Source organism: Ctenocephalides felis, unplaced genomic scaffold, assembly GCF_003426905.1.
Source record: "Ctenocephalides felis isolate EL2017-DRISC unplaced genomic scaffold, ASM342690v1 CF-g0.4_SCAFFOLD_02165, whole genome shotgun sequence".
NCBI classification, from domain to species: Eukaryota; Metazoa; Arthropoda; class Insecta; order Siphonaptera; family Pulicidae; genus Ctenocephalides; species Ctenocephalides felis.
The window spans coordinates 1-11,014 of NW_020538319.1; the positions used below are offsets into that span (position 1 = coordinate 1).

The 11,014-nt window shown below is 29.9% G+C and overlaps 1 protein-coding gene across 1 annotated transcript; it reads right to left on the reverse strand.

Annotated features, from left to right (window-relative positions):
- Positions 1-7,448: 7,448 nt before the first annotated feature.
- LOC113380483 lies at positions 7,449-8,301 on the reverse strand. Its single transcript, XM_026619710.1, has 3 exons — positions 8,204-8,301; positions 7,574-8,107; positions 7,449-7,510 (listed from the first exon to the last, which is right to left on the reverse strand). Exons 1-3 carry the CDS (start codon positions 8,232-8,234, stop codon positions 7,449-7,451), a joined length of 627 nt encoding a protein of 208 aa, XP_026475495.1. The 5' UTR covers positions 8,235-8,301.
- Between the last annotated feature and the right edge of the window lie 2,713 nt (positions 8,302-11,014).

The window sequence follows — 11,014 nt, forward strand, 5'->3', positions numbered from 1 at the left end:
TTGGACCATGATTTGAAAAAAGACCTGTATCAGAAGTGTCCTGTGAAAGCAGTGGTTTTCAAGAAGATGTTCACTTAGAACATCTGAAAGCAATTACTGACCTTGATGTACAGGAACAACAAGATAACCATTTATCCAGCAGGCAGCTTTAACAACAGGGCTCCAACAATTAAATAAGGAATTGGCTTGGAAGCGAACATTAGTGGCACAAGTTGCACAAAAGTGAATTGCCAATACCTGAACCTAAATATGCTCCAAAAGACTTATTTGATATGATTGCTGACCCAAGGCGTTCAGTTGATGCCATAAAGGTATTATTACAATCAAATATATTAATCTGATATTTTATAGCAACAAAAATATGTAAATATGTGAAAAGATACAATGTTAGTATGGGAAGTTAAAATAATTTTCATTGTATCTGCTTAGAGCGCGGTACTGAACTGGAGAATCAGCTAACAGAAGCAGTGGCGAAAGTTGCTCAATATCAACAGGAAATGGATAAGCTACGTGAGCAAACATAGACATGAATTGGCTGAATTAATGACATATGGAAACAGAAATGATATTAAGAATTGTAGAACACCTGAAAAAAGGCTAAGAAAATGAAAAAAAGATCCAGATCATCTTAAGCTGGATTTCGAGCCAATGAATTCATCAGAAAGTGATGATGAGGTTTATGCAGATTCGGCTAAAGCTTTGTGCATCTTGTTTTCTCCAAATTAAATTAAAATTAAAGCATGAGATATACATAAATATCAATATTTTCAATTACTCTCTATATATTAGCAAATTAGTTGGCAGTGGTTTTCTCTCTCCGATGGTATCAATTGATTTTTTAGTTTGCTCACGTAGTTGAAATATAAAAACTTTTTGTTATTGGATAGCAGACAAAAAACGGCAGTGTAAAAATTGGTTTGATAAATTTGTTCTGGTGATTTTTCACTCAAATATGAAAACGCTCTGGTCGTCCAACTTGTCTGAATAAAAAATTGATTACAAAAGTGATCTAAATTCACAAAAAACGAAATGGTGATTTATTCCATTATTGGCATCACATATTTTTGGGCTACTCAACAAAAATTACTAGACCATATAATGCTGACCTTGCCTTTTTTTATTACTTTGGTTTTGATCTTTACAAAACTCCTTTAATGCTAAACAATTCAATGATTATTCTTGATTCAGTTTTTGTTAATAATAACCAGAAGTTTTTAGAAGTGGGATTATGCTTGCTTGAAGTAGCTTAAAGATGACAAATCAGTGATAAAAATAGACAATGCATTCAGAATAAAGTTATTTAGTTTCATAAAAAAAATGTTGATTTTCTTCCGCACTTAATTTTAGTTGCCAACTTGATATTATATAATCATGTTTATAAGTTTTTTTTGAAAAACTTTCCTTTTGGTCAATTATTCCTTTTTTTGCTCATATACAGAAACTGCCAAGGCATAAGCGAGTGTCAGCAGGTGTTAAACGTAACAAAATGATGAAATCCAATGTAACTGTAAAGGTGAATGTCAAACTAGATTGTGTGGTTGTCGAAGAAACAACAGGAAATGTTACAGGAAATGCAAGTGCTCAAAAGAAAACTGCAAAAATATGTAATAACACCAAATCAGATACTAGTGAATGCAGGTGATATGTTTTTTCTTAAATATAAGGATATATCCTTATATTTAAGAAAAAACATTCATTTTAATATGAAATGAGTAATAATACTGACATATTTTCAAGATTAATAATTACCTGTTTTAATGCCATATTATTACTTAAAGGCTGAATTAGATGTTTAATTAGTATAGAAGAATCAACATTTAAATGAGAAATAATTATAAGTAATTTCATGAATTTCTTCTTAGATTGGAATAATTAGAACAAAAAATGAATTGTTGATCTAATACATTCCATTGATTTTAAATTTCTAAAATAATTATTTAATGTTTATTATAGGTTAATAATATAATATTAAATTAGTATTGCTTGTTATTGTAGATTTAATTTTTTTCTTAACGCAAAGGCTCGTTTTACGAAAAATGTATATATAGTTAAAATAGTGTATAGAAAATTTACATACAGCTAAGAATTTTAAAATGTAACTTGAGTTGAGTCTTAGAAATTTTTACTAAACAGCATATAAAGGTGCAAAGCAATGGTTTTAAAGGTCTTTTTGAAAGATTAGGTTTTGATTAGTTTTAAGTATTTTGATATCAAACTGTATATATGTAATAGTTAATAAAAATAAATCTATTTTATTAAATGTATGTTTTTTGTTAAGTTCTTTTGATGTCTGTTCGCCGATTCAACAAATCCAGGTCTATGGAATTCATTGTTTAGTTTCAAAATGCTTGTCAGGTGAGCAATTTATCAATAATTGTTGAATTAAATCATACTAAAAAAAAACTTCTTCAAATCGACCAAAAATGGTTTAAATAAGAATTACATTTTTAGAGGTTTAAAGAAATTCATATAGGTAAAACATTAATTTTCAGTATCTGTTTAGTTTTTTTTCTTCAAATAACAATTAATATTTAGTATTAGATTCATTTCTAAAGTAATAACTGTACTTTTTATTTGATTTATAATTTTAGTGGAGAAAAGTTTAATTGAAAAAAAATTTATCTACTGAGAAAGGAACCAGTGCCTCGACTCTTTTAGTGAATGATTAAACACAAGACTATATGACAACATCATAATGAATGGTTACAATGTTATATGCATCCGAACTTACTCGGCGGCCGAATATTTAGTTTAGTTAAAACTCAAAGGAGTCGCTGCCGCACAGCGAAAGTATTGTTTTTTCTTTTTATGCGATGGAATCTGCATCGGAAATCTTTAGTTTTATAATAATATATCAAGAATGAATTAATGAATTTATTATTTTATATATAATATTTATACTTTATCAACTTTTAAGATAAAAAACGAACACGTGAAAAACTCTTTTCTCAACATTAGTAGCGTGCCTTCGCGGGGGCTCGTATCAAAATTTGTTGGGGGCCCCCTTAAGAAGAAATTTTTTATCACATATATTTGCGATTTTTTTGCGATTACTATAACTTGCCCTACGGAGAGTTAAAATACATAATATTAGAAGAATAGTTATTTATCATTCTAATTATTTTTCTATCTAATTTTCTATAATTTTCCGAGCTTTTCATAAATGATCCAGATAAAAATATTCTCATCTTATTCGAAAAACTGAATTATTAAGTGATCTTTAGATTCTAAAGTTTCTGTCCCTGGGAACAATAGTGCCAGGTCTGATAGACGTTTCTGTCCTAAAGTTTTTACGTATTTTTTTTAGTTTTAATTTTGAATTTCGTTGTATTCGTGAAGCACATACAAAGTTTTAAAATCTTTTCAAAATATTTTGCAGCAGAAATAAATTCTTTTAAAGCATTAGCTTACAAGTTGAAGTTCAATACCGCTCGATTACTACGTCCAAGTTATTTAATTTTTTATAAATCATTGGTTTGCTTTAGATATTTCTTACGCTCGTTGGGCCCCCCTGGTCCGGCGCCCCGTTTCAAGCCATTCTGAATCGAATGAGACCAAATTTGTGAAAAGTATGTATGTATATGTGTGGGCATGTGTGAACAGATTTTTTGCCGTAAATCAACGTTTTCGCAAAAAGCGTTTCTAAGTTTTGAGCGACGATCGGCCGGGCCGTTTCTTTGTAAATCGCAGAAAAATGAAAAAATTTCCGTCCACGTTCTAGCCCGCAATCCTGAATCGATTTTGAAAATTCAAAAACCGTTCGAAAGATATTGGTAGGGAATCGTGCTGATTAGTTTTTTGTAAAGATCGGCCGGGCCGTTTACTTGTAATAAAGTTTAAAAAGAAAAAAATACGACGATTTTTATGATTTTTTTTGACAGTCGTAATTATAGTCTTGTAGATCATACTAAAAATATTACGGACCTACGACAAGTCGTTTAGTTTTAAAAATTCTTCAAAGTTTTCAAAAATTAGTATCGTTCTTTTGGCATTTGTCAAAATTAGACTTTTGATCGACGTTTTCTCTCAAAACCCCTGAATCTTTTTCAGAAATTTATAAGCTTTTAGAGAATACTCGGAATACTTTTAATTACTCATAAATTAATTTATATTTTATTGATTAAGTCGATTATTTATACATACCGTGAAGTTCATGTAACTTTCCGCAAGGCAAAATACCAATACCAAACTATAGTTAACTATAGTTAAATCATAAATTTTTATAAAGATTGAAAAAAGAAGAAATTGTTAATGGAAGATTATGTAGTAATTAAATTTAAGAAAATGGTATTTGTTTTAAATTTTATTAAAAAATACGTTTTTTAATTTCCGTTTATTCTAACGTTGAATATATTCACTAATATTTAATGTTTGATTTTCAAGAAATATTAGGTTTTATGTATTTTTGGTATTTTTATAATATTACAACTAAATTATAATTATACATCTAAATCAATACTTGACTTTTCTGCCTTTTGTATAATTTCATAATTTAAAGCCATAAAATATAAATTAGTCGAAGTTGGCTTGCTAATTGTGATAAAATTCATTAAAAATTGTTTTAGCCAATAGTAAAACAGCGTGTAAATGACTATTACCGTTTATTAAACAAAATTAGATAAATTAAAAATTGAGTACCACGATAGGGCCCCATCGGAAGACTTTGCCACGGGCCCCGGAGGATCTAGTTACGCCACTGGATCATTCTATTCATGAAAGCTCTCAATATAAATTTTATGCAATGATGTAAAATCAGATGGAAATTTTGTATGAATTTTGAATACATATAACAAAACGTAATATTTTGTAAACTCTCACAAAATCATCATTTTTAACTTTCCGTAGGGCAAGTTATAGTAATCGCAAAAAATCGTAAATGAAAATTTTTATATATCTTTACGTTTCAAAGGTTTCTGAATATTTTGGCATACCTTATAAAAAATAGATGTATGGTGTGTGTGCGTGTGTATGTGTGTATGTGTGTGTGCGGATACAAATTTTCGTCGACGATTTTGGGAACACGGATCAACCGATTTGAATAATTCAAACATTCGATTCGTATTGATAAGGAGACGTGCTGATTAGTTTTTGGCGGAGGCAGGTCTAGCCGTTCCGAAGATACGGGGCAAAACGTGCCAAAAACGGTAACTCAGTTTTTAAGAGAACGGAGCGTCCGATTTGAATAATTCATAAAACATTTTATTTTTATTGATGATTTGTATTTGAAGATGAAGAATTGATCAAATTTTCATGAAGGCAGGTCTAGCGGTTTCGAAGATCTAATGAAAAAAGTAAAAAAAATGCCATTTGGCGGTCAAAAATGGCATGTGAACATCAAATTATCAGATATTTTATAGAGATTTTAACAATAAGTATAAATTTTGTTTATTTCCTATGGGTTCCGTACCAATGTTTATCCGTTAGACGGCGACGCGGCGCTTACGCGCTTTGACATTTCGTCTCTATGCAGTTAAAGCAGTACGATTGCTTTAAAAAAAAGTTCAGAATTTCCAAAATATGTCAAAATAAAGAAAACTTTTTTTTTCAAAAAGTTGTTTTTCAAAAAAAGTAATTTTTAGTCAAATTTATAGTTTCTCAAAAATCTATTTTTTCGAAGTAAAATTTTGTCGAAAATGTTAATCGTTTTTAAAATAATAATAATTTTTGGTACGGGAAGTTCCAGCAATTTGCCTTAAGGCACGATGCCATGCGCCCCACTAGTTAACTTCCCGAAGGAGAAGTTTATGTTTTCATCAAAAAATCCGATTCGCTAATTTTATGTTTTCTCGACGTTTCGAGCCATTCTGAATCGAATGAGACCAAATTTGGAAAAAGTATGTGTGTGTGTGTGTGTGTGTGTGAACAGATTTTTTGCCGTAAATCGACGTTTTCTCCAGAACGGCTGGACCGATTTCAAAAATTTAAAAGCCATTTGATGTATCTCGATGAGGACTATCGTTTGTCAGTTTTGTGCGACGATCTGCCAAGCCGTTTCTTTGCAATTTAAAAAATAGTGTTAAATTTTCGTCCACATTTAAACTCATCCTACCGAACCGATTTTAAAAAATCAAAAACTGTTCGAAAGATATTAGTTGGGAATGGTACTGATTAATTTTAGGTGAAAATCTACCGAGCCGTTTTCTTGTAATTAACTGTTGAAAAAAGTGTTAAATTTTCGTCCTCATTTAAGCTCATCCTACCGAACCGATTTTAAAAATCAAAAACTGTTCGAAAAATATTAGTTGTGAATGGTACTGATTATTTTAAGGTGAAAATCTACCGAGCCGTTTTCTTGTAATTAACTGTTGAAAAAAAGTGTTAAACTTTTCGTCCACATTTAAGCTCATTACCGAACCGATTTTAAAAAATCAAAAACTGTTCGAAAGATATTAGTAAGAAAAGTAAAGAAAAGGAAAAGAAATCAGGTTTTAAATAAATAAATTTTTTACAAAAAACGATTTAAAAAATAGTTTTTTAAATATTTTTTTGGTAGTGATTTTTAATATCCTTTGCTTTATCTTGGGATTTAAATGCAAGTTGTGCCGAATATTTAATATATTCCTTTTAAAGGTAAATAGAAATATTTTAAAATTACACAATAATCCTAAAAATACAAAAGTCTTTAAAATACAAAAAGGAATAACAAAAAACATTCAAAAAAAATATTTTTCAATATTAGAAATCGGATTATAGCTATCTATTTGCCGTACAATTAGATTACATATAAACAAATCAAGAAAGAATGTCATGATAACTGCATCTTTGTGATGCACATTTATAACATATGGTTTTATGTGTAAAAGACCTGATTGAACAGCAAATACATAGCATTTTTACAAGTTTTAGTACCAAGAAAGAAGGATAAAATAGCATTGACATAACAACCCTATATTATCATTTATGTTATATAAAATCATGACAAAAATAGGCATATATAAATATGCCATCCCAGTGAATAAGTTGTTAAGTCAAAATTCAGCAAAAATGTTTTAAATCGCAGCATTAACTATTTCTCTAAAAATAGTTATTAAATTGAAAAACTATTGGTTAGGAACAAAAGTTAATAAAGCACTTTATATAAAATTCAAGCCATTAATTTCAAAAATGCAATATTACATGAGTAATAGAACTTAGTTATTATTAGCAAAATAGTGAAAATTGACTTAACCACTTATTCAACGGGATGACAGAATTATTCTATTGATTTGGTATTGACACAGCATCAAATTAAATCTTTGACTAAATTTCATTTTAAATATTATATTTTTCTTATGTATATATTTGGTCTCGATTTAAAAAATAGAGACTTGTATAAAAATATTTGTTAAATCTGTAAAATACATATACCAATCACAACAATAAGTACAAGTAAAACATTGCAAATGTTTAAATAGCTTTCAATAATTCATTTCAATTGTATCTTCTTTACTTCAGTCTTATTTTATTGTTCACGAGCAAATGGACTGATTACAATTTTCTTTACCATTATCACAATGTCCATTTGTATCTGCTAAAATTGAATGATTGCAATTAAATGATCTATTGTATTCACAATTTACAATTATACAATTACCATAATGTCCATTTGTATCAGCCGAAACCTCCTTCTCCTTGCTTGAAGCGTTTTCTTTATTTTTTGCACTTTCTCGTTTACGTTTGAGCAAGTCTTTTAGAGTCTCATAATAAGTAGAATCATCTGAATCTTCGGAATCACCATTGTGAGTCTTGTATTTACATATGGGGCACGTTTTGGGTTCCTTTATGGTGTAGTACTCTGTGAAATTGTGGCAGGATATGCAGTAGAATTTTTTTGCGGAGGAACCCTTTGATAATTTGTTGATGATGGTTTTTTTAAAAGTGTAACTGGTCGATGGTACTGGTTCTAATGAAGGTTTTTTTACAGTTTTTTTCAAGACTGAGGGAGGTTGTTTGCGTTTTTTACTAGCAGCTGGTGTCTTGCTTTTTGTGCCTGTGGTTTCAACAGGTTTATTTTCTAATTCTTCGAACAATTTGTCAATCTTGTCTTCGACATTTGAGTTATCTTGAAGCACTTTTGTTTTTTGACGTAACTCCATGTTCACATTATTTTTAATATCCATTATAAAAGCTGAATAATTATAATAAGTTATTCACGTAATAATTATAAACGTAATAATTAGTATATTAATTTAAGAAAGAAAATTACGAAAACGAACAGACACACCGACTTTTGTGCAAGTTAAAATAAACGTCATGGCGTTGCAGGATTGCAACTATCAAAGTTAAAAACAATGGATTATGCAAATTATGGATAAATTAATTATTTTCAAAAATTATGATAACTAGGTGTAAGTTGGATTTGCCTTAAGGCAAGTTGTATAGGCTATTCGATAAAAAATATGATAAAGAAAAGGAAAAAACAAAATAATGTTAGCGATTTTGAAAATTCGCGCCAGGGCGGAACGAACTTCATGTGGTCGCCATGTTTGTAAATATAAAAATGATCGAGAAAGTAAGAATTCTGAAACTTGAGAAGACAACACCTAAATTGAAATAAAGAATCTCGTCGTAAAACAAATAGTTGTTGTTGTTATTTTATATGTATTATATTAACATGAAATTCTATTTCAATTAGTCAGGGATCGTTCAAGTATTACGTAAGCAGATTTATTACAATTATTCCCGAAGGAGAAGTTTATGTTTTCATCAAAAAATCCGAATCGCTAATTTTATGTTTTCTCGACGTTTCAAGTCATTCTGAATCGAATGAGACCAAATTTGGAAAAAGTATGTGTGTGTGTGTGTGTGTGTGTGTGTGTGTATGTGTGTGTGTGTGTGTGTAACAGATTTTTTGCCGTAAATCGACGTTTTCTCCAAAACAGCTGGACCGATTTCAAAAATTTAAAAGCCATTTGATGTATCTCGATAAGGACTATCGTCTCTGAGTTTTGTGCGGCGATCGGCCGGGTCGTTTCTTTGTAAATTGCAGAAAAGTGAAAAATTTTTCGTCCACGTTTTAGCCCGCAATTCTGAATCGATTCTGAAAATTCAAAAACCGTTCGATAGATATTGGTTGGGAATCGTGCTGATTAGTTTTTGGTAAAGATCGGCCGAGCCGTTTTCTTGTAATAAAGTTTTTAAAAAAAAAATTTCGACGATTTTTATGATTATTTTTTTGACGATAGATACCATAGTTTTCTAGATCATACTAAAATATTACGGCCCTACGACAACTGGTTCAGCTTTAAAAATTCGTCAAAGTTTGCAAAAATCAGTATGGTCTTTTTGGCATTTGTCAAAATTAGACTTTTGATCGACGTTTTCTCAAAAACGCCTGAACCGATTTTAGAAATTTAAAAGCCATTTGATGTATTTCGGTGAGGACTATCGTTTGTCAGTTTTGTGCGACGATCTGCCAAGCCGTTTCTTTGTAATTTGAAAAAAAGTGTTAAACTTTTCGTCCACATTTAAGCTCATCCTACCGAACCGATTTTAAAAAATCAAAAACTGTTCGAAAGATATTAGTTGGGAATGATACTGATCAGTTTTAGGTGAAAATCTACCGAGCCGTTTTCTTGTAATTGACTGTTGAAGAAAAAATTTAAGCCAATTTTTATGGATTTTTTTTAGCGATATATAACATGGTATTATAGAACTTACTGAAATATTACGGCCTTACGACAAATAGTTTGATTTTAAAAATTTATCAAAGTTGGAGAAAATGAGTATCTCTTTTGACATTTGTTAAAATTAAAATTAGACTATTTACTTGGTATAATGATAGAGTACTTGGTCTTGAACATAATAAACCATTAAAGTCTTGGAAACTGGTTCAATTATAAAAATTATTCAGTTTTGAAAATTTGCTTTTAGAAAATACCTCGTTTCAAAATGTTCGTTCGTTTTCAATTATGTGTAATAAATCCACTCGGAATACTTTTAATGATTCATATATTAATTTATTTTTCATTGATTAAGTTTATTATATAGGACGCGCTCTGATTTTCATTTGGGATAAAACCTACGTTATAAAAATATAACTGGCGCAGCCGGTAGGATATAACTCAGGCATCCATCGAGGAAACCATTGATTTTAATCATTTAGAGTTATAAACTAAAATAAATTGTGCAACAAGTGTGAATCAAGTGAATCACAAACGAATCGTTATTGACGAGAAAAAGCAAAAGCCACCACAAGAGGTGAGTGAGACAATTTAATTAGAATTAAGAAGAAAATAAATTGATAGATCCCCTTACCTATCCTTAGAACCGAATCCTAAAGCTAAGTAATACAATTTATTTTCAATGCAGTTTTTCAAAGATTTTCGTTAAAAGAAGTTACGAACCATTTCAATAAATTATAATTCCGCGTATGAGAGTTAGTTTATGGAAAGTGGTAGTGATTCTGAATTAGAAGGTTTAATAAAAAATTTAACAGAAATGTCTTTACAAAACGTACCAAAATTCGATCATGTTCTGATTGATACCATCCCACATTACGGAGGTAACACCTCAGAATTAAATTCTTTTATATTAAAAATAAGAGAGATTAAAAATAGATATTATGACAGGGCGAATACATCGTGTGTTCAGAATGAAATAATACGAAGCGCGATTTTAACAAAATTACATGATAGAGCAAAACTAGCAGTAGAAACCGCAAATGCAAGAGAAATAGACGACGTGATAACAGTTTTAATTACTAAATTTTCTGACCAACGAGATGATACATCTATTTATTTTGACTTACATAATATGCGCCAAGGACCGAACGAAACCGTGTACGTATTCTATGAAAGATTTGAAGAATTAATAAGCATTTATAATAATTATACATGTCTTCACGCAACAAATGCTGATATTTTAAACGACCGTTGGGATAGATTTCATAAAAGTGCTTGTTAAATATTCATATTAACAGTAGCGCCATCTAGTTCTTTACTATGTACTAAGTGAATATTTTTTAACTTCCCGTAGGGTAAGTTATAGTAATCGCAAAAAAATCGAAAATGACTAGCTGTAAGTGGAATTCTGT

Excerpts from the sequence above, each read along its gene's own strand:
- LOC113380483 (XM_026619710.1), bottom strand. The coding sequence starts at position 8,234 with ATGACGTTTATTTTAACTTGCACAAAAGTCG. Across the intron at positions 8,108-8,203 it reads TTTAACTTGCACAAAAGTCG|CTTTTATAATGGATATTAAA; the intron begins GTGTGTCTGTTC and ends ATAATTATTCAG. Across the intron at positions 7,511-7,573 it reads TGATACAAATGGACATTATG|CAGATACAAATGGACATTGT; the intron begins GTAATTGTATAA and ends ATTCAATTTTAG.